We start from the raw sequence: 24,334 nt of genomic DNA, 5'->3' as shown, positions 1-24,334 counted from the left end.
ATAGATAAAATCTTTAAAAAAAAAAAAAAAAGTAGATTTTGACTCAATACTCAAAAAACCTTGTCTTTTGCTAAAGGATCTTTTAAAAAGTTTGAACATATCAGAGACTTCCTGATGTCGTTTCCTTTCCATTATTATTCAGCCATACTTTCTTCATAATAGTACAGAGAAGTAAAATTCAACCTCGTCCTTGCTGAATTTCATAAATTCTTAATTAGTAGGATTCAAAACAATGAGACTTTATTGTACACTGCTTAAGAAAGATTTTCAAATATTTTAATCTCCTTCTTCCTGTTTATTTTTTAATCCCATGCTTTGGCCCACCATGTGCCCTCAAGTCCCACTGAAGCAGAGAGCACACAGAAAACCCACACAAAAATGTAAATCTGAGAAATAAATATGCGTGGTTGGTTTAAAAAGAGTAAGAATTAACATTTAAAGCAATGGTAATTTACTCTGATCTGTAATTTTGAGCTCCTATGCTGAAATTGCTCATTTGGAAATTACCAAGTGCTTGGGTCTCATTTGTGATCTTCTTCCTGCATACACCCAGCACACAAAGGAGTCATAATGACCGGCTGAGTCACTGCTGCCATCTCCCTAAAGCATGCTCTCCAAATGTCAATACCATTTTCTATGGTGCTGTGATGAAGATTCCCGACCATAGCTTGCTTACATTACAGGACGGGTCCTGGAATGTGTTCAAAGGGCACGTGATCTTCGTCTGTCCTCCATCGCTCCACTGGCCAAAGGGTCATGCCACAGATCATTCTGGCTTTGCAGATCACTCCCGTTACCCATTTCCATTAGTTATTGCCTAAATATAAATGGAAAACAATTAAATTTATGGGAAGAAGGGAGCTGCTTTTGACTGGATCCTCCAAAAATGATATCTATACTCAATGAAATTACACTCAGATTATGAATTCCTACCAGAAGCAAAAATATAGACCTGATATAATATTAGAGACATAAGTACTTGAAAAGACCAGTAAATAGAAAACCCTGTGCTATTCTGCTTTAAGACATACTGCTCTTCCCAACTTCTCAAACCCCACCTCCAAAAGCGTTGCCCAGAATTCAAACATCACATCTTTTCCATCTTTCCCATTCAGCATAGATCCAGGGTGTTAGTAGTTAATAGTTGTCAGATGTAAATTAACTAAAAAGGAACCAATAATCCCTAGTAAATTTAATTTAAAAAGGGGAAGAACTGAGGAAGACTTAACATGATTGAACTTTTTTATAATTCTAGGATCAAAGGACCAGTATGATACCTTTGTTAGAAATTGTGTTTGTCAGGTTTTCTTAGTTCTTTTACTTGAGAGACATAATTTATCTTGCTGGATAGTCATAATCATGTAAGAACCAACCATGTTATAAGGTTCTATCTCTACATACACTGTCTCGTTCCGAAAAAATGTTTAGTGGAAGATCAAAACGGGAGCTGCAACAGGAAACATTGAGGCCAAAAACAAGGAAAAAGCTTTAGCATTCATTCCATAGATGTTTTTGATAATGCATGTCAATCAAAATAGTTAGGTACTATAATTCAGCTATGATTGCTTGAATCTGGCCCAGCTTGGTGCCCACGAGTTGTAGAATCTTCCTTAAATCAATATAGAGGGTGCCCGGGTGGCTCATTCGGGTAATCATCTCCCTTTGACTCAGGTCATGATCTCGGGAGATCCCTTCTCAGTGGGGAGTCTGCTTCTCCCTCTCCCCTGCTCATTCTATCTCATAAATAAATAAATAAAATCTTTTTAAAAATAAAGATAGAGATGCTGACTGTCTGGATGGTCAAGTCTGGAGTCATGAGTAAGCCTGCTTCCCACAGTGTGTAAGATATGAAGGGACCCAACGGACTGTAATAAAGACACATAGAACCTTTAATACAGGAAGAGTTTAAAAAGAAAAACATCATCGTTTTTCTTCTTTCAGGATTTTCCATTCTCCAAGCGATTATGGAAGCAGCAGTGCAAAACAACTGGCAAGTGACAGCCAGATCTGTGGGAAACATAAAAGACGTCCAAGAATTCCGGCGCATCATTGAAGAAATGGACAGGAGGCAGGAAAAACGATACCTGATTGACTGTGAAGTCGAAAGGATTAACACAATTTTGGAACAGGTACATTTGAGATTTATTCCACCCCCAACCAACACGCTAAATCATAAACCTTAGGCAGCTCCCATATCTGCTAATAAATTAAATAGCCAACAGACTAGATAGGCCAACAGTTTTTGATAGTTTCTCTAATCTTTTTTCTTCCCCAGTGGCTGCAGGAAAAAAAAAAAAAAACTAAGCTGTTGAAAATTGCATACCATAATTAATCTGGAAGTCTCTGCAATTTAATGCTACCTATCACGCTTCTGTTTCTAGATCGCTGACTACTTCAAAGTAATCCCCTTCTTTTTCCATACCTTCCTCCCAGCGCTGACCAGACAAGGGATTAGGCAGGACAGAAGGGAAGGGTTTTGTTTCCTGGGGCGCGGGTAGTTGCAGAGTGTCAATGGAGTCCTCCCTAGGTTCGAATTTGTGGATATTTTTGTAGAATAGTCCTCCGGTTCCAGAGAAAGACAGAGAGAATGTGTACACGTAATTTAGACCCTTTTGTAAGATGACATACAAGAGAAAAAAAGTGTTTATGGCTTTTAAAATGTGAAAGAATTGAAAAAGAATTGGATTGGGGGAAGAATACAATTCAATGGGCCCAAATGTTTTCATTACCAAGCTTGGGTATTTAAATTTAAGACTAAAAAATATTGGAAAAAATGTTTCACCCTAAGCCAGATGAATACTCTGTTTCAAATTGAACTGTCGTGAAAGTTTATTATTTTCCTTAGAAGTCTCAATTTTCCAGTTAATAACAGAGTGCCTGTGCTGCCATAAACAAAACTGTAGAGGAAACATTTCCATATTAATTCGATCCCAGTGTACCTGGGGCCAAAACAGCTTTGGAGATTGAAATTATAGTGAGCAGCCATTGACTGGGAGAGCTGTTTTTATAGCAAATTAAATATTAACAATTTGTCAGATATCCCCCATAAGAAGACAATGCAAATAATAATAATAATAATAATAGGGAAGGGAAAGGAAGAGGAGAGAGAAATGGAGGGAGAGAGATTGAGAAAGAGAGGAAGGAGGAGTGAAATTGCTGAGCCTGCATCATGGAGATATGAAGCCACCCCCTTCCTGAGAACGGCATCACCTCTAGTGAAACGCATCTCACAGGAAATCTAGAGCATACCCTGGCTAAATCAAATTTCCCAACTAACATTCTCTTGAGCTATCCAAATGATCCACCCCTCCCTTCTAAAAAAAAAAAAAAAAAAAGCCTTTGATTTTCTTAGATCTTGAAAGTGAAGAATCAGGTCAGTGATGGTGGTATATGTACTACATGCCCTCTAAAATTTTATACCAAAATAGCCTTTTAGTGGGTGACCTACTTAATAGCCTAAAGCACAGGAACATCTTCCTTGTTGTACTTTGTTTTCCTTCTTTTGTATCAGGAACTTTGGTTTCTTGAATATGTCATATTCAGTTAAGTCTTCTAGGTTTTGTAGGGTCTTACACTGGAGGTTGGGATTTTTCAGCATGATGTAATAGAAAACGCAGTGGGTGGAGCTCTGAATTTTATGTAGCTGTGTGGTCTTGAACAATGAAAATATCTGTGCCTCAGTTTTCTCATCTACATCACAGGGAAAAATAAAGCATGCTCTATCTCCCATGATTGGTGTAATTGCTCCAAGAGACATAAACTGTTATGTCTGGAAAAAAAAAAGTCATTATTACCAAGCTTTCAGGAAAACTAAGCTAACATTATTCAAAAACCCCTTTCTCTCTTTTCATGTATCACTTTCTATCTTCCTTTCTTCTATATGTGCATTCACAGTATCCCTCAATATACTTCCTATACAATTTTTCTGAACAAGGTTCAAAGAAAGGTTTTAGCAACATCCAGGTAAGGCTAAAGAGTTCATTTCACTTATTCTTTTCCCCTCTTTCAAAGAATTGTTATAGAACTACCAACTCAATGTTTTCTCTGCCATTTAAGGAATTTCTCCTACTATGAGGTAGGCGCCACAATTGTCTTATTCGCAGTCATATTTCCAGTGTCCAAAAGAGTACCTGGCACATAGTGATGGATGGGTGGGTGGATGAATGAATGGATGGATGAATGAATGAATATTGAACCAGCACATTCTTAGTAAGTTTCACTATGATTTTGCAGTGCTTCCAACAAGAGGCAAAAAATTGCCTGCAGCCACATAAGATTACTAAAGCACACATTTCCTAAAGGTTCAAGATGGGGGTTCTCTGCTCAAACCTATACCTGATGATATCATAAATTCGCCATAATTTATTTTTTATATAAAAATAGATTTCTCATTAAACAAATTATTTAAATTAAGCAACAAATTCAACATAATGCTTCTTTAGGGGAAAATTTGAAAAAATTAACTGAATGTTAAGATACAGAGATGTCACTTTTTTTGTTGGTTCCTAACCATTCTTTTGACAAATGTATCCTAATTCACAATACAGATCCTGGTTAGAATGATGGCATTTATAATTCAATCATTACCATGTTCTTATAAAATATGGCCATATCCTCTAAAGGTGTTTTCAACTTTGATTGAGGTGATTTTCATAAAAGAAAACCACAAATGATACTTCATGCCACTGTCTGGGGTAGAAGAGCTTGTTACACCAACATAACATAAATCCCTGCAGATTTGATTTTGGCATAAAGTTTGTATTGTACTCTATATCCCATGGGTGTGAATGAAAAGACATCAATATGGTGCAATTTTTCAAATATAAACAGGTCTCCAATATAGTGCTATATAGCATAATCTCCCCATTTTATGATATAGGTTCTGATTTCCCTGTGAATGTTCAAACCCTTAGAGGGTAAATACGAATTCTTCTAACAGGAATTCTTCTAACAAGAATTCTAATAGAATTCTTCTAACATGTCTTTCCAAAGCTTTTTCTTGAACTCTTTCCAACTCTCAGACAACAGCAGAAAAAAAAAAAAAAGACTCAAAAGAGGCACTAATATCACTATTTAACAGTTCAACTCTAAGGGAAGTATTCACACTTAACACCTCTAAGAATTAACATAGAAAAAAGACCTAGAGACAGATGAAAGAAACGATGAAAGATAGTCAGGGTTCACAGAGAATATTTAGAAACTGCGGATTTTGAATCTAAAAATGAAGAGCACTTTGTACAGGAAGATTTAGGTGTACTAGGCTGAATGAAGCACTGACCTGACCAGATACAGCATTCCTATTACTGTACTGTGTTCATGAGGCCCTCCTTGTTGGTGGACAGCTGCCTTCCTGCAATGACAAATCTAAACATTCACTTTGGAAAAGGTTGCCTCTCATGGACTTACCTCCCTGTGACAGAGTAGATCCTTCCTCCCCGTAGCATATACATGTGGACTGCTTTTAAAAGTCTGGGCCCATAACATGATATGGCTCTGTTCCACATTTTAACTTTATTTGGGGAGGCAGCAGAACAGAGAGTTTCAGAACATGGACTTTGGAGCCAGTCGGCATGGATTCTGTCACTAGATGGGTGACCCGGGGCAAGTTGTTCAACTCTCTGTGCCTCCATTTCCTGGTTGTAAAATGGGAATGGTAACTGCCCATTAATGACTTAATAATATAGGCAAAGCTTTTAGAAGATGTCTGACACATGGTGTTTGGGTAGTGCTTTGGTGCTGAATGACGTGTTTTCACATACATTATCTCATTTGAGCATCACTATGGGAGGCAGGCAGGGCAGATGTGTATATCCCAAATTAACAGATGATAAATGGACACTTCGTGACACTTCCATGATTTGTCCAAATGTGGTGCTCCGCTCTTTCCTAGTAAGTGGCAAAGCAGGGACGAAACTCAGGTCTTCTCACTCCTAGTCCAGTGCTCTTGCCCCTACACTGACCCACTTTCCTTAATTTCTAAGTCATTTATTAAATATTTAGTCAAAGCCAAATCCTAGATTAGGTTTGTTCATCAGATTATGTTGTAAAACACTTGCAAAGCAATGGGAGAAGATCCAGAGTGGAGCAGCAAAAAATGATTAAAGCATTAGAAAATGGGCCCTATAAGGAAAGGCTACCTGGTGTTTGGGCTGTTAAGGCTGGTGAAAGAGAACTAAAAGGCAGTTTCATCACCATCCTCAAGTATAAAGAGTTATCATAAAGAGGACACTGGCCAAACCACTCTGCCTGCCTGAGGACAAGACCAGAGCAAATGAGCTTAACTAGGACTAGAGAGAGAATCAAAATTTAAAAGGACTCATTACAAGGAGAGAAGAAACCGGAAGAAAGTAAAAGCTCACCAGTTGAGGCAATATGGATGTGGGGCTATTCCAGAGTAGGAAAAAGTCAAATCTAGAAAGTTTTAAGATTGTTTTTGAGAACAGACTAATATTCTGAGCTAATCCTGTCTGTTGCCAAGTAAATAACATTTTAGAAGATTTATTTTAATGAACAGATAAGGGTATTTCCCAAGTTGCCTTTCCATTGGATATCTAAAAGTTTGTCTCTTTAAAGGCATTTAAACATCCCCCTTAGGGCTTTATTGTGTTTTAATTATTTTCATAGATAATTCAAAGGGAAATCTCAGGTTAGCCCCTATTTGAATTACGGCATATGCAAACTTGGTGGGGCCCAAACCAATTTGTGGCAATGTGCTACTCTCAGGAAAAATACAGATTATATGATTTCTCCTGGAAATATTTCAGGCAAAAATCACCTCATTGTGGATGATGTGAAAGGAACACTTCTTAAGGACAGAATCCTAAAGCAGGTCAATCCTTCAGGCTCCTTTCATTTGAGAACTCTGTCACTTCAAAGACAGTAATTTTAAGAATGAAACATCCAAGTTAGGAAGTCAGGTCTCTAAAAGTAACAATTTAAGCAAGATGAACACTATTAGGGGCCTTTCTAAAGTATGAGGCTATCACACAAAAGAGGCCATGCTCACTCCAAAGTGTATGTAGCAATTGGGGTCACTAGAGCACTGTTGCCTATGGCTAGACCTAGGTCAAGTGAATTAAAAATGTTAGATAGCCTTATGCCTACTCCTGGCCTCACTCTCCACTCAGCACAGAGTGGTACCATCCAGTTGCTCCCCTCTGTTTTCTCCCCCTTTGCCCCAGCCCTAACTCTCAACGTTCCTTATGGAACATTTAGCTGACATACCAGTCCACGAGACAGTTTGTGTTAGCATTCCCTCTTTCTGGAAGATTTTGTTTATGGTAAGAGTTGAATAAACACCAGCCTGGTAATCAGATAGGCTTGACTTCAAATCCTAGCTCTATTATTTCTCTTTTGCATGACTTTGAAAAAAGTGACTTAATTTCTTTGAGGCTCAACTTTCTTATCTTGAAAGACCATTCCACTCCCTTCCTTTCATGTGATCCTCATGTGTTATGAGGATCAGATAAGATCTGATGGATCTGTGGAGAGCACCTGGCACAGCGCTTGCATCCAGTAGGCACTCAATAACCAGTAACCATAGTTGTTTGTCCACTAGAAGGAAGTCTTCATGCTTGCAAAAATTAGTTGCTGAGGGAATGTTGTTGCTCAGTGTCTTCGTGGATTTTCCAAGATATCAGTTCAATCTAAGGTCTCAAGATGAGAATAGAGTTTTAAGACCTAGCCTCCGGTCTCACTAATATGAGTTTAGCACGTTAGACAACCTCTCTATTTTCCTTACCAGTATAACATTGGGTAACACACAGTGACTGATAAGCTCAAGGACTACCTGAGAATTAACTAGATTTTTCAGTATCACTTAAAATAATTAAAGGCATTAAAACCTTCAACCACCTATGACAACTGGGCATTTTTAATTACAAATAGGGATCAAGTGGTTACCAAGTTCCAGATACCACTTTAATCAATGTGTGTGGGTATGTATGTTTATATATCTCATGTGAGTTAATCCTCATATTAGCCCTATAAGGTATATGAGGATATTATCTCCATTTTACAGATGTGGAAACTGAGACATAGAGGTCATGCAGCTAATAATTGGTGGAGCCATAATTTGAACCCAGGGGGTTTGACTCCAAAGGCTGTGAATCACTGCACTCATCAGCCTTGGGTCTGACTGAGGTTTTCAAGCCAAGTAGATTCAACCAGAGTTTGTAAGAGATAAGCATCTTGATGAGGCCTAGAACAGCTTTGTTTACAACAACCATTGATAAACAACAAGCATTTCACAGATATTTTCTCCACTTGATGAGGATCTATATTCCATTAACACACGGAATTGAAAATAAGCCCCTTAACCCCACCCTTTGGTGAAAAGCTCATTTATAACAAACAAGTTCATTTACTTATGGGACCAAAACAACCTATGCAATGGGCCCCCTCAAAAGTAGGAATAAATTGTGAGAGATACTTTATCAGAGCAACTAGCATTCCCATCTGTGTGTAATTCTCAGGTAAAGAACCACAATCTCCATTATATTACCCCAATTGCCCTAGATGTTGCCTATTTCCTACTTCTCTTGCTAGGGAATAAGCTGAATGTAAAATTCAGGAAGGAAAATTCTGGAAGACAGCTCCTCTTCCCTCCATTAACCTCCAGAAAACCAAGCATAAAATAGGACTCGTTCTGGGAAAGTATAAATGCCCACGGGATAAGTGTTTGAGGTGGGTGCTGAGCTTTTCTCAGCTGCTAGATTTGAGAATGTTCTTCACTCCTACCCAATATCACCCTTAAATCCAAGTGAGAGGAGCCACTACCTTGAGCTCCATGTTGCAAACACTAAAACACAGAGACAGGATTTTTTGTCTTTTGGGTATTGGGAGTTTTTGAACAGTTAGTAGCTGGTGAGACATCAGGAAAAAAGGGGAGAGGGACACATAAGCCAAACTGGACTCCCCATATCAGGGCACAAAGGCCTATGGGGTTAAGGGGGAGTAGGGCAAGGGCAGGAGCAATGAAGGAGAAATTGACAACTTATGCCATAGGAAACAAGAGAAAAACGACTAATTTTTTTTCAATTTATTTATTTTCAGAAAAACAGTATTCATTATTTTTTCACCATACCCAGTGCTCCATGCAATCCGTGCCCTCTATAATACCCACCACTTGGTACCCCAACCTCCCACCCCCCGCCACTTCAAACCCCTCAGATTGTTTTTCAGAGTCCATAGTCTCTCATGATTCACCTCCCCTTCTAATTTACCCCAACTCCCTTCTCCTCTCTAACACCCCTTGTCCTCCATGATATTTGTTATGCTCCACAAATAAGTGAAACCATATGATAATTGACTCTCTCTGCTTGACTTATTTCACTCAGCATAATCTCTTCCAGTTAGAATGGCCAAAATTAACAAAACAGGAAACAACATGTGTTGGAGAGGATGTGGAGAAAGGGGAACCCTCTTATACTGTTGGTGGGAATGCAAGTTGGTGCAGCCTCTTTGGAGAACAGTGTGGAGATTCCTCAAGGAATTAAAAATAGAACTTCCCTATGACCCTACCATTGCACTCCTGGGTATTTACCCCAAAGATACAGATGTCGTGAAAAGAAGGGCCATCTGTACCCCAATGTTTATAGCAGCAATGGCCACGGTCGCCAAACTATGGAAAGAACCAAGATGCCCTTCAACGGACGAATGGATAAGGAAGATGTGTTCCAAAAATGACTAATTTTGTTTACAATTGGCCTCCTCAAGTCACCCTAAGCAAAGAATCTTGGCAGATATGTTTCTCCAGATAACTGTGCTCCCTCCCTCTGCACTACTTGAATGATGTAGTTTTGGAAGACATGTGGAATTTCTTGGCAACTCCAAGTCAGAAAAGTGAGGCTTGGGGCTGGCAACTTGCTGTCCTTGGCTTCTTGGAGAATTTGACAGGTCCACCCCATCCCAGCTTCAGGTGGGTCCAGCCACAAGGCAGGAGTTCTGAGCTTAGGACTCCGATTCCATCCCATCCTGCTCTGCCCCAGCAGACTGTGTGAATCTCACAAGTAGTAGCTCTGGCCTGGGAGAGAGCCTGAGTCCTTGAGCATTCTGATCTATTTCAAGAGCATGGCCGGCAGAGCTTTGGGTGTGTGAAGGATTTCAATCTAAAATGGAACTAGAGGATCTGAAATGGAAAATCTCATGCATGTGCCTTCAGGAAAATGAAACTTAATAATTGAGAGGACTAATCTCCCATAAATGCCTGACTTCACAAAAAACCAGAACCTCTCTCCTGACCAATGAATATCCATCAAGAATCTCTTTTCAGCCTCAAGCCAATGAACTTATTGCTGGGACACTGACCAAACTTCCTCACTCTTTGCACTCCTTGTGCACAAATACTGCCTACCCCATACCCTAGACAGACTCACCTGAAGCATGCTACAGTTTGCATTTCCTAGAATAGTACTTCTTCTGCTATTCCTGAACAAACTCAATTTCTGGCCATTTGAGCTTGCCTCAGTTTATTTCTTTATTTGGGGTGACAGGGAGATACTCAAGCAGGCCAAGGCATACCTTGTTTTTGGACATTTTAACATTTAAATATAGGGTATGTGGTCCTCCATTTGTATTCCTGCCATGGGTTCAAAAACATTAGGGGTGAGCCTGCTCCTATTCACCTATATCTCTCATACCTAAAAACATAAATGCTCTGTCAAAATGTCCAGTTTATTCCAGAAGAGTAGGTTTTTCTGAACACTCTAGGCTCATTCAGTATAAATGTAGCTCTTCCAGTCATCTATCATATTTGTTTGGTGAGGCAGATTAGGGAGGGTGCTTTTTCACAGTAATAGAATCTCTTCCTGACTAGCTAAGATGCTATGGGAAGTTAATCAGGTATCTGGTAAAACTGGGATAGAGAGTGATATGCCCATCACTCTTGGAAGATTTTTATCCTACTTCTGTCTCTCAGAGGTGGGTACAGGCTACTTCAGAGAATCCTCCTGCTACTTTCATATCTTTTGTTTTATTCCATAGATATTCCTTTTTACCCTATCCAAATTCCAAAGGAGAAGATGGTTGGGGGACATGGTTAAGATAAATTATGGGTCTGGAGGGACAGTGAAAGAGAAGTAAATTATTCAATTTTCTCCTCCTTTCCATGCCCACTGCCACAACATACTCTCAAGAACTATGTTTGTTCAATTCCTTTCTTTTTTTAAGATTTTATTTATTTATTTTTGGGGGAGAGCATGTGTGGGGGGTAGGACAGAGGCAGAGGGTGAGAAAGGATGTCAAACAGACTTCATTTTGAGCACAGGGCCTGATGTGGGGCTCCATCTCACAACCCGGAGATCATGACCTGAGCCAAAATCATGAGTTGGATGCTTAACCAACTGAGCCACCCAGGAGCCCCTGGTCAATTCCTTTTCAACACTAGGGTTTGTCTAAGAAAGATTCTCTATGCTTAGACTTCCAGAGTTCTTCTAGAGACCTCCTTTCAGAGACATAGTTACAAGCTGAAAGCTAAACATTTTTCTTCCATTATATGGTAGTGGTCCTATACACTTATTTCTATGTCTTCCATGACTTTCAGATATATGGTGGGCTGGTACTGGATAGGAGATAGTACAGTGACACTGGAGACCCCTTGAACCAAAGCAAGGCACTCTTTATTTACCAGCCTGTGACTACAGGTGGACTAAATGAGAAGTATTTCAGAATCTTTAAACAAAAAGACACATAAGGGATTTGGTAGGTGTTACTTACCTGGATTTCTAAGGGTATCTGAGATTGTATCCCCATGATAGAGAAACAAGGGCCACATAGAATGGGATCTCTTAGAATGGAGAAATAATTGCTTACCTATCTAAGAAATCACTGCACAATTAGGAGGTAACTCATGAAGAAAAAAAAAGAAGGCAAAAGGATCAGACCTCTGGAACAGGCTTTGTAATTTACATGGAACACTTCCAAGGCAAGGGTCAATCAACTGTTCTGAGGTTAACCTCACACAAGGGCTTATATTAGAGTACTATACTAGGCACTATGAGAAGAAACAAAAGTTCTTCTTCTTTCCCTTTTAAGATCCGTAACAGCCCCTAGTAATGTAAATCAAATGAGAGAGCAGCATATCTCAACAAATGTAAAATAACATAATAAAGACAAGGTACGTATGTGCTGGTAGAATAAAAGGAATTATAAAAACCCACAGCTGTTTTTTGCATATGAGTTAATTCATCAGAGAATGTAACGTCAAAGTGTTTCCAAGACCTATGTCTTTCCATCTTCTTCCCCCAGGAACATGGTAAGGCCCAATTAAAAAAAGAGAGAGAGAGAGAGAGGCCACATTTCTCTTTGTTTCTCCCTTCTTCCCAGTCTCCTAATGGCCATACTTCCAACATAGATAACCAAACAAACTCATTGGCCTTTCTTCATCTCTTGATGTATTTTACAAGATGTTCCCTTTCTTTTCCCACATCCAGCCATTCAAGTTTTCTCCCTGAAATGAAATTGGCTGCCTCAAACATCCTTTTCAGGGACCTTTCTCAATTACTTCACCAATTATGATGTCCTGTGGTCTCTATTTCTTACCCTACTGACATGATGATTTAAAGCGATTACTTAACATATATTGTACCTTAATAAATATTCTGAATCAAAAATGCACCACAAAATTGCAAACAGTGTCCCAAAAATAGAACTTATGGTTGGATTTCTTAAAGATACTGACAGCTGACATTGTTTCTCTTAAATCCAGCTTAACATCTGGCCTCCAGACCCTACGTGAATGGGCAGAGCCACACACTTATACTTGCAGTAAAGGTCTTCCAGGTGTTAGGTGATTTCAGCACTCACTGGCAGCCTTAAACAAACTTGTTCCCTAAGCTGCAAAGATATTTATCCTAAGAGTTAGTAGCAGACACCCCACTCTATATTTAGAGATTTTATCTTCAGCTTATTAAAAAGGATAGTCTGATTCTCTGGTCATACTTCACACTAGACTGGCTAGACTGGCTTTGTGACTATTTAGAAACAAATCCCCTCTGGGAAAATAAAGAGAAAAAACTCATTCAAGATCATTACTTTGAAACAGCAAGACACTTGTTTATTTCAGATGATAGAAGGTTTGGTCTCAAAAAGAAACAGCTCTTGCTCAACCAACAGTTCCCTCCCCTTATTTTAAAAAATTGTATCTAATTATTTGCTTGATTATTTCCTATGAGGTTTGAGGGTTTTATTTTTAAAAATCAACACAAATTTGAATTAATTTTCATTAGGGAACCTCATGGATTCCTTGGGATGACTGGAGACATCTTAGAGTTTTATAAAGAGGAGTACAGAGGCCTGGAGGCAGACCTGGGTTCTAGCCCCAAGCTGTAGAACTCCAAGGGGTCACTTAATCCCTCTGTGCCTCCAATTCCTAAACTGTAAAATGACTGTGTTCTATATGATGGTCCCTCCGAGGTCCAACAGGCTATGATTCCCAGAGCGGTGAAAAACAGGGTAGGCAATTCGAGAAATATTGAATCCCAACCCATGCTACCATACATCATTCTAGATATGGGCAGGGGGGAAGACATGTCTTTCATGCTATACTAGTAGGGGTGATAAGGCAATACAATCATTCTGGAAGGCAGAGTATGATAAGTATCTAAAACTATGTGAGTCAACTTTCCTGCTTTCTCGGATGGCCAGGCTGGTGGCCATCACAGAATGTTTCTTTGCTGACTGTGACTCTTGCAAACCTCAGTATCAGTAAGCTTTGCTTAGCCTTGGAGACACAGATGGAGGGGGGAATTGAGATGCTATGCCCCAAGGCCAGTAAACACCTGGAAGTTTATCATTTACCTCTCTCCTTAGAGTACAGATTAACAAATGCTCCCGTTAATAGGATTTTCTGGTTAATGAAAGTTATGCACTTATGTATAGGCAAATATCACATCAGCCCTTATATCTGAAAAATGATAAAATAATATCTGGAATATGACTGGGGAAAATTCCTGTCAGGAATTTCTGGTAGTTGGCTTCTGATTAACTGCAGTTTGTTCATCACAAACCTATCATAAGGTCCCTGTTATAACCTTATCCACTGTCATACTCCTGCTCATGTGTCCTTCACACATAGCAATGTAGAGTAGATTACAGTAAAAATTTATTCAATCATTGAAAATAGAGCTACGCTACTACCCAGCAATCACACTACTGGGTATATATGTTAAAGATACAAACGTGGTGCTCCAAAGGGGCACGTGCACCCGAATGTTTATAGCAGCAATGTCCACAATAGCTAAACTGTAGAAAGAACCTAGATGTTCATCAACAGATGAATGGATAAAGACAATGTGGTATATATAAATATATATATATATATATATATATATATATATGATGGAATACTATGCAGCCATCAAAAGAAATGAAATCGTGCCATTTGCAATGATGTGGATGGAACTAGAGGGTATTATGCTGAGTGAAATAAGTCAATCAGAGAAAGACAATTATCATATGATCTCCCTGATATGAGGAATTTGAAAGGCAGAGTGGAGGTTTGGGGGTAGGGAAGGAAAAAAATGAAACAAGATGGGATCAGGAGGGAGACAAACCCTAAGAGACTCCTAATCTCACAAAACAAATTCAGGGTTGCCGGGGGGTAGGGGTTAGGGACAGGGTGCTTTGGTTATGGACATTGGGGAGGGTATGTGCTGTGAAATGTGTAAGCCTGACGATTCACACACCTGAATTCCTGGGGCAAATAATACTTTATATGTTAATAAAAATAATCAATAAAAATGTATTCCATCAAAAGGTCTTCTCCCCCATCTATTAAAACCAATATTTTAGGATTAAGCCTGGTAACTTATTCCAAACTTCTAAAGATATGAACAAATTAAAATGCAACAATAAAACCAATACAAATATTTTCTTTTGTTTTGAGTTGATCCCATCACTTAATCAAGTGAGACTGCAGGTCTTTAAAAAAAATAGAAAGGACACATTGACCATACATAGCTCTTTCATCCCTCCACAGGCAAAGAGTACATTTTCAGTTAGCATAGGAGGAAAACACCTTGATACCTGTTCCTTTGTATGGCTTACACAGTGAATGTGCTGGGTAAGCCTTTGCAGGCACTGAGAGGTTGACTAAATCCTATGCATTAGAATAACTGCCTTGTAAACATTAATGAATTTTTTAGAATCATCATCATGCTTTATTAGGAAATTTACCCAGATTAAGAGCAACAAAAATGTAGCAATTAGAAGGTTCATCACACAGCTGCATGATTACAGGAGCCTTGTCCTAGATTCTAACAGATGCTGTAACAAACAGTTTCATAAGGGCTGCAAGAACCACAGTTTACAACAGCAATGCAAAAGCTAATTATTGTTCCCATTGCCACAGGACCCTTATGTTTAAAATAATTTAGATTTCTGGGATTTCCTATAGAGAGACACCAAGCAAAATAAGTGCAGTGATTAAAAAATAAAATAAAATATGCAAATTCAAGTTCTTTACTGCCCTAACACTGAAAGGCAATGATAATTAACTGATCCATGCCAAGGTCTGGACTTTGATAAGATGGAGTGTGGGAAAGAGTCCTTAGTCAATTTGTTACAACCACCCCATTGGCCCTTCCAGTCAAATCTCATGTCTGTTGGGGCAGCCTTCCCTCAGTCCAGATCTATATCTGCCCAGAGGTTATAACAAAGTACCAAGTAAGGGGTTCCTTTCAACAGGCCAGAACCAGGACTTGGGAGATTGGTGACAATTATTGTCATGTCACTAGAGGTAGAGGTAAGGGGAAGAAAGAAGTAGCCAGGTACCACTAGTCTCTCTCCAACTTTTAAAAATAAATATAGCTACCAAAGAGCCTCCCAAATACACATGAGCCCCCGCAATGCCTTACTTGGGAAAAGAATAGCAGTTGACAAATATCTTCTGAAGTAATCCAGTGCTAGGCCAAAGACCCAAAAGTTGGCTGAGTTCTATCTCAAGATCACCATGTGACCTTGTACAGCCACCTCGCCTTTCATCATTTTAGTGACTCCGGCCATAAAATATAAGAAGACTTCCTTACCTGACAGGGTGACAAGATGAATCAGACTATTTCTCTCAAGTATTCTAAGATCCTCAGAGAGGGCAAGTCTACACATATCAAGCGTAAGAGTCATTGCACCTCATGTCTTAAGGAGGAGAAAATGAACAAGGAAAAAGAACGTGTGGTCACTGAGCCTGAGAACTCAAAAAGGATCTAAGTTTCTTCTATAATCTGAGGTGCATCTAAGAAGAGGGAAACTGAAGTGGGGGAGTCACCTTAAATGTCTGGATCTGTGAGTCTTACTAAGGGGTGGCAGGTGCTTTGATTATGATTTTGTGGGCCAAAAAGGTCTTTCCTAAACATGGGTATTGTATTAAAATTTCCATGGTTTAACTTCGGATGTTTTCATGCCTTTAATTGCCCCAACAGTGGAAATTCTAGCTGTAGGTATAAGTGGATCATTATTGAGGACAGGGGCAGGAAGGGTGCCATCTCTTTCAAAGTTCAATGTTGCCAGACAATGTGCCTGCCAGTCTTAAGAATGGGGACACAGAACTAGGTGAACCAATGTGCAAATCAGAACCTTAAAATGATATTATCTAAAACACACACACACACACACACACTCACAGAGGTAAATAAGAGGGAAGAACCAAAACAGAGTAGGACCTCAGTAACACTGTGTCTTAGATTGAGAGATGAAGACCCAGGAACACTGCATCAGGGGACTAGACAGTCAAAGAAGATAGTATCAAAAACTTCTTAATGACAATTTTTAAGTTCCTTCGCTGCTATGTCCTCAACAGCTCTGACAAGTCCTTTTCACTTCTTTTGACCTATTTCAAACTACTACCTGTGCTTGAGAACCTCCTACTCAATAAATCGCTCCTCCTCCCCCTTCCCTGGCCAATATAAAATCAATTGTTGCTTGACAGACTGCTTTGTTGCAGTTTTCTCAAAGGCACAAAGGAGAGAAGCACACCTTCTTTGTACATGCATTAACTTAATTTCAGTTTCACCCACTCAAGCACAGCGCAATCCTTCAAACTCTGACCCAAACCCTTTTGCTATTTGGTGTCCATGGCAACGACCACCAAGCCACTCAGAGAGAGTTGTAAGGAGTGACAGGAAAGTGTATCTCTCAACAGAGCTTTTAGTTCCTTTGCATTTGCTACACCAATAGCAGGTGGCAGCAGGTCCCTCCCGGAATCCTCAAGCATTTGCATTCATAAGGGAAGGGCAATGTCATTCTCATCTCCTCCCCAGAACGCTTCTCACACCCAGCCTGTTGAAGATAAAGTACTAATTGTGGAATATTGAAACTAAGTGGGAGGGCATTTTTTTTTAAAGATTTTATTTATTTATTTGACAGACAGAAATCACAAGTAGATGGAGAGGCAGGCAGAGAGAGAGAGGGAAGCAGGCTCCCTGCTGAGCAGAGAGCCCGATGCGGGGCCTCGATCCCAGGACCCTGAGATCATGACCTGAGCCGAAGGCAGCGGCTTAACCCACTGAGCCACCCAGGTGCCCCGGGAGGGCATTTTTTGCCTGAGAAAACTTCCCAGGGGTCTCCTTCCCCAGCGACTCTGTCCCCTGCAGCCTCCACCACAATACCCTGTTTGCTAAACTATAGCCAGTGACCGAGAGCCCTCAAAAGACAATACACATGAAATCCTACCCACTTTTCTTTTTCATGGCCCTTACCACTCAGTGACCCGAAACTCATTCTCTTAACTTAAGTCATGTCAAAGCACGCATGGCAATCTTGCCATCAAACTATTTGTAAAGAAAAAGGGCTATCTATGTTAATAATGATCCAGATACTGGAAGATCTATGAACCAAGAGGAAAAATGTATGGTTTCTCCAAACATAGTGAAAGCTGTTCAATTTACAAACTGATTTCATGAGTTCCATATTATTTGCTTTGCTCAGAGTTTAGCTGAAAACTTGTCAGATGGTGATGAATTTCCCCTTACTCTCATCCAGAGGAGGACAGGGATCGTTCCATTTGCAATCTCATTTCAACAGAACCCAACATATCTAACAAAGGCTTTCTGTGTAAAAACTAGCTCAGACTTGATTATTTATGAAAACTGAAAAGGACCCATTACTCAAGTGTCCTCTTCATAGAATCTACATATACAGGAATACTACTTGAAGCGGGGGAAACAAGTGAATGGCTTTATCTTCTTAACTGCATGAAAAAAGGAAACAGGAGGCTCTACGCACAATCCCTTCCAGCAGATCTGCTGAAATCTAAGGAGATGGTTTCAAGCTCTCCTTGAAAGCTTTGCGCAGTGGCAGTATCGTAGCCAATGAGGTTTATCCGAGGCGCGATTATTGCTAATTGAAAGCAAGACAACATTCCTATTCACTCTGCCTATTTCTGTTGTCCTGGATAAGAACTAGTGAGAAGTTCAAAGAAAAAAATAAAAATCAAGTAAAACACATGGTTGCAGCCATTAAAAAGCTCATGGTTTAGTAGGGAAGCAGTCGAGTAAACAGATGATAGTGGTCTAGTGCGATAAAGGGCACACAGATCCTCCTGGAATGCAGAAGAAACACGTCTCCTTCAGCCTGACTTGGAGATCAGGGAGTCCTTCTCCTGATGATTTGTTGAACTGAGTCTTCAAGGACCCAATACTTCATCTGGTTTGGTGGAAGAAAGTGGAAGTTTCTATTTGCATAGGTGTGATAAACACCACTTACTACTTGTCAGAGTGAGTGCTAATAAGCAGTGCCAATTAGGATATTAAGACCAGCTCAGATGTCATAAAACAGAATGGTAGAAACTTGATACCAAGAAGAATATGGGCTGTATTGGCCAAAACATGACTCTACCTTTCGTCACGACCTTTCAATCCCCAAGAAATGGGATTTTTCCACCAAGTAATGTAATAACATGGTCTCCAAAATGAGAGGCTTCTACTTAGAGATTAAACCACACTACCATTTTACAGTGAAGATGCTGACTGAGGTGAAAAAGCAAGGATTTAAACCCAGATCTGATTTTAGAGCCCATACTCCTCACGGCACACCACCCGAGATTATGCCAATACATGGGCCAAATAGAAATCTGCAGATGGGTTCCCCTGAATAGACCACCAGCTTCCTCACCCCATCCCACTTCCCACCCAACTATCTGGAATTAGTGTTTAAGTTAAGATAGTCTGTTCATAGCAAAACATACTACCCGAGAAAGATAACATTTGAAGCTAAAGTCACTTCTCACTCTTCCTCCTTGTATTTCCAATTGTCTTTATTCCCATCATCCACAAACATTGATTGAATACATGCCCACAGGGCACTGTGCTGAATGATAAAACAAGTTTAAACTGAGGCCCTGCCCTCAAGGATCTAGAGTCTAATCAGGATGGCAGAACACATGCCTAAATCAATACATCATTAGTAGCCTGAGAAAGATGAGCTGGAAACCACCTAGGAATTCACAGGATGGAGCAATCACTAGCCAACCCAACTAGAGTCTAGGCTTCATGAGGGCAGGGTTTTTTGTGTTTTGTTCACTGCTGTAATCCTAGCATCCAAAACAGTTTGGAACCTAGTAAGTGCTCAATAAGATCTATTGCATTAAACAAATAGCTTCTTGACATTTTAGTAAAAAAGAAAAAAAAAGTTCTGACATTTATCACTTGGAGAATAATCACCAGTCCTACACACCGCATATTATGTCTTTTATTCATGCTGCATGTGCTACTGGAACTCCCCAGGAAGATTTCTAGAAAGAGGGTTTCAGCCTATAACTTAAACCTTTGCAAAATCCTAGCAGAGCTTTGTCCTCTTCTGCTCCCTACCATGGATGAGTGTTTCCCAGTGATGAAGGGTAATGTGGAGCCAGGGTTTTTTGTTCATTTATTTGTTCATTATCGCCTCAAGCTCTTTTCAGCAAAAGGCACAGCCCTTCAATAACAATACAATTCTGGGAGACACAACTCCATTACTTGCTTGGTTCATCTAACAAGGCAGAACGCAGACTCTGATTTAAAACCAAGCCCCTTAAATGAGTATTGTTTAGGCTTGCAGGATAAACAGTTGTGATTACTGTCAGTAGGCATAGGCTGTAAATCTGTCTTAGATGCTTATATTCCATTAAGAGGGACTCAAATGCATAGCACAATACAATTCCCTTTAAAAGTGGAATCAAGTGGGGGGAAAGGCAGTCGTTAGTGCGACCCAATGTGGTCAAATTCTTGGTCTTCCAAGGCTTTGTACTAGGTTAGGAATTTGGGCTTATATTATTTTTACCACTATACAAATTCTTATTAATTTGACTTCCAGGGCTGGGGAAGATATGGGCAATTAGAATGCATCAGAACACTGTAGGGAAACCCAAGCATTCATAAAAAAAAAAAATGGGGATAATGCAATCCTGCTTTCACTGTGACCGAAACTGACCTTATGCTACCACAGGGCTTTGCTAGCATGTAATTTCAAGTCTAAGATTTTAACGTGAATGGAAAAGGATCCAATTTCATAATCTGACTTCTTCTGAAAACCCACAAAGCTAAAATCATTTTCAGTTCCATGGGTACACCTCCCAAGAAGTTAGAACATCACACACCACCACACAGATATGAGGCTGAACATACCACTCATTGTGACCCTTTCACCTTTCAAGAGGTGTCGTTTAGAAGGTACCTGGTTTATGACAAAGTCTCAAGGAAAAATAAAAAGAGGTCCATACATAGGGCCTTCTACTCTCAAATCAAAAATCTTTGATCGGGAAACTCTCCTGGCTTAAAGCAAGAATATACACTGCCCTGTAGAACTTTCCACATTTTTTCAAAGCTTTTTTTGCAATGTATCTCCTTTAAACTTCAGAGGTAGGTAGGGTGAATAGCATTTTCTCTATTACATAGATGAGAAACAGACTTAAGAAGGTTAAATAACTTGCCCGAGACCACATGGTTCAGATTTCTCAGTTTCTTTAGATCTTATTTGAAAAAGAGCTAGACCCATTTTACATACTGGTTCTGGAAGGGTGCATTTGGAAAAGCAGCAATATTCTGTTACACACAGTACATATACCCTGCCCCCATCATCTCCCCTGCGTTCAAAAGGTATGGCTAATAACCTTTACTTTGGGCTTGGGCATTTCTCTTTCCCCCTTCCCCACTCTGTTTCCTGAAAGAACAATTAAGATCCATCTGGGACTGATTATAGCAATTCTTGAATTTGAACTTGCAACCATTACCCAATTGAGGTCACTTATTTTAAATTAACTTGCCTGGTCAGGACATAGGTTTGGTATCTTCAGAGCCCAGTGCAGAGAGACACCAGCTTACTCAGACTTTTAATTAACTAGCTAAATAACCTGGACTGTGACAAACTGCCTTTCATTTGATGGACTCATTCATCTGCATGCAGACAAGGATCAAAATACATTATCAGAGCTTCAGGGACTGAGTCCTAGAAACCTCTTGCACAGTCTCTTATTCAAGACTATGAGCCTCTTCCCTTTGGTTCCCCCTAATTATTTTTTCTGTGCTTTTGTTCTGATTATCCAGCATTCATCATAAGTGCAGCTCACGATGAAACAATGACAACCCATGTTATACTCTGAGAAGGAATCAAAAATTGGAGTTAGGATCATATGAACCAGGCCCACAGCTTTGAGAAATAATTAGGGGAAACTAAAGGGAAATTCCCAGGATGCCCCACAAAAAGGAGAATTTCCAAAGATTCAGGCCATAACTTCTCCCCCCTTAGGTAATAATACATAATAACAGTAGGTCCTTAGTCTTGTTGTATTAAGCTCATAGTGGGAGCTGATCATCCCACAGTCATAATATAGTTCTTATGATCACTAATCATTAGTAGAGCTGCAATCACCCAGTGACTGGGCTCTGGATTCAGACAGATCTGATTGTGACTCCAGGTTCCATCATTTTCTGCCTGTGAGGCCTCGGGCAAGTTACCCAGCTTCTCTGGGCTTCGGTTTCCTGACATGGAAGATGAAATTAATACTAGTACCTACCTTCAAAAGTTGTGGTGAGGATCCAATTAGGTAAAGCATGTGAAAAATCAGTTTCCACCATGCCATGTACATGGTAAATGCTCAATAAATGTGAGCTTGTGTTTAAACATCTTCTGTTCTCTCCCACCACCAGGCCTTAGTCCAAGGCATCTTCTCTCAAGGGCTCTTCTTCTCCCTTCTTTCTGCCAGCAACAGTCCCCTGCCCCTGATCATTCAAAATCCAGTCTACAAGGCATCTTCCTCTCCAAGAGAGAGTCTTCCCTGTGTCTGAACTTGTTCAATGCCCATCCCCTCAATACACTTTTCTCAATTTTATATTACTTTAAATGGCACCTTCTTATGGCACCTTCTTATACCACTTCCTAAGCAATCTGGACTTTTCTCCAAGGTGGTTTTAAGCCTTCCATGTTTGAAACATCTATTAAGCATCACCTTGGTGCCAAACACTGGGGCTCTGTGCTATGGGGTACATGAGATAAGTAAAGATATAGGGATGGGAGAGAGGGAAGCAATATTGGTTGAATCCCTTTAAATATCACATGCTCTGCTAGAAACTTTAAATGCATTTCTTCACTTAGGCCTCACAGTAGCCTTATGAGGTAGGTGCCATTATGATTCCTATTTTAGATGTGGAAACTGAGATTCAGAGAGGTAAAATGACTTACCCAAGGCCACTTGGCTAATGAAGAGGAAGAACTGGTGCCTTAGGTCAGTCTGACTCCAGGATCCACTCCCACCACTATGATGCTCTCCTGCTTACCTCATGTTTTGCTTTATTTTTCCATCCGTCGCAATGATGCTCAACAAAGCAATATGTAAACTTTAGGATGCAGTATGTGTGACTTAAGGATCACGGCAGTTGTAACAGGTGCTGGGGATGTCCTACCCATGGCCCCTTGGCACTAGCCTTTTTTACCCACTCCAGCAGCTTCCTATTGCAAGCACGTGTTATTCTCCACTGGAAGCCTTTCTCCCAGCCTGAGAGTGAGAAAGTCAGAAGTTTGGGGCAGGGGGCACCTGGGTGGCTCAGTCAGTTAAGCATCTGCCTTTGGCTTGGGTCATGATCTTGGGGTCCTGGGATCAAACCCCATGGTGGACTTCCTGCTCAGGACAGAGTCTGTTTCTCTCTCTCTCTCCCTCTGCTCCTCCCCCAGCTCCTGCTTGCTCATTCTCTCTCTCTCTCTCTCTCAAATAAGTAAAATTTAAAAAAAAAAAAAAGAAACAACAGCAGCCCTGGGAAGGAATTAATATTCCTGATGGAAGCTATCAGCCAACATTGAATGGAGAGTGAAGGACAAAGCCTCCAGTTTCCCAGCCCTCACACACCACTCTCAGAGATACTCAGAGCCAACCTGCTCAGGAATGTCCCTGGACTGGCTTCTTTCCCTTTGCTCTCTCATTTCCTCACTCCCCTACCAAAGCTTCCTGGAATCCCAACTACTGTCCCTCGATTCTTTGTCTCAAGAGTCCGCCTCTGGGGCAGTCCTGTCTAAAACAAGAATCTGTCAGAGATTCTTCCTTTGGCTCCTGTCCCAGGAGTCTTAGTGAGTGTCTTCATGCTGCCCTCCCCTGCCACCCTTCCCATGGAAGCTTTTGAAAGAAGCACCCTATAAACCCAGTGTCTCCCTTCTTAACCCCTTTCATGAGAATCCCATAATTGAAGATCTTATTAGCTTTTCAAAGTGCATTTATTATCATATGGAAAGATAGTCCTAGACTTCAGTGGGCATCAGAATCAACTGAGTGTCAAAAGCAAACTCCCTGGCTCTGACCTAGACTTTCTGAATCAGACTCTCCAGAGAGGTGCCCAAGTGCCTGCATTTTCCTACATTCTCTGGGTTATCCCCCACAACACATACTTTGAGAAATACTGTCTTAAGACCTTCCGATAGCCTGGATCTCCAAAGAATGTGAATGACGTTCCTCGTGTTCTCTCTGTCCCCAAGCCCTCTGTGGAATCAAATGGGAAATCCTGGAATTGCTCTGCCTCCTTGCTCCTGAAATGCAGCGTGGATAAAGCCAAGGACCCGTTGTTTCTCTCAGTGTGGGGCAGCCCGAGACTCCCGGCAAATGTCTACCATGCAGAGGAGAGATCTGTCTTACAGACTCTACCAAATTTCTGCTCTCCCCTTTCTCCCTGTCCACTGCCAACCCCCATTCTCTCCTGTGCTACAACACTGCGATGACTACACATGTTCAGTTCAGTAATGGCCTGTGGGGGCTTCTTTGTCTCTGGGCAGAACACTGTCCCACCTCCAGCTCCCCACACACATCTTCTCAACCGTGATTTCTGTGTAGTTTGGATTCCTGGTCCTAATCAGCATTGGGTCAGGAAAGGAGAGGGCGGTGGAG

General features: G+C 40.5%; 1 protein-coding gene and 1 non-coding gene across 6 annotated transcripts in view; both read left to right on the top strand.

Moving 5' to 3' along the window:
* Positions 1-24,334, top strand: part of GRIA3 (glutamate ionotropic receptor AMPA type subunit 3) — a 288,759-nt gene that overhangs the window by 135,000 nt on the left and 129,425 nt on the right. For all 5 annotated transcript variants that reach the window (XM_013061246.2, XM_013061244.2, XM_013061245.2 and 2 more), the window contains one exon: positions 1,942-2,129. In XM_013061246.2, coding sequence (XP_012916700.1) covers positions 1,942-2,129 — 188 coding nt within the window. The remainder of the gene's footprint in view (positions 1-1,941; positions 2,130-24,334) is intronic.
* Positions 18,274-18,414, top strand: LOC123388562. The gene has a single exon (XR_006603039.1). It is a non-coding gene; the product is annotated as a U4 spliceosomal RNA (small nuclear RNA).

This window comes from Mustela putorius, unplaced genomic scaffold (assembly GCF_011764305.1).
Source record: "Mustela putorius furo isolate JIRA1106 unplaced genomic scaffold, ASM1176430v1.1 tig00003901_pilon_pilon_pilon, whole genome shotgun sequence".
NCBI lineage: Eukaryota > Metazoa > Chordata > Mammalia > Carnivora > Mustelidae > Mustela > Mustela putorius.
The sequence above is the reverse complement of the archived record's forward strand: the minus strand, read 5'-3'. Positions and strand labels throughout refer to the sequence as shown.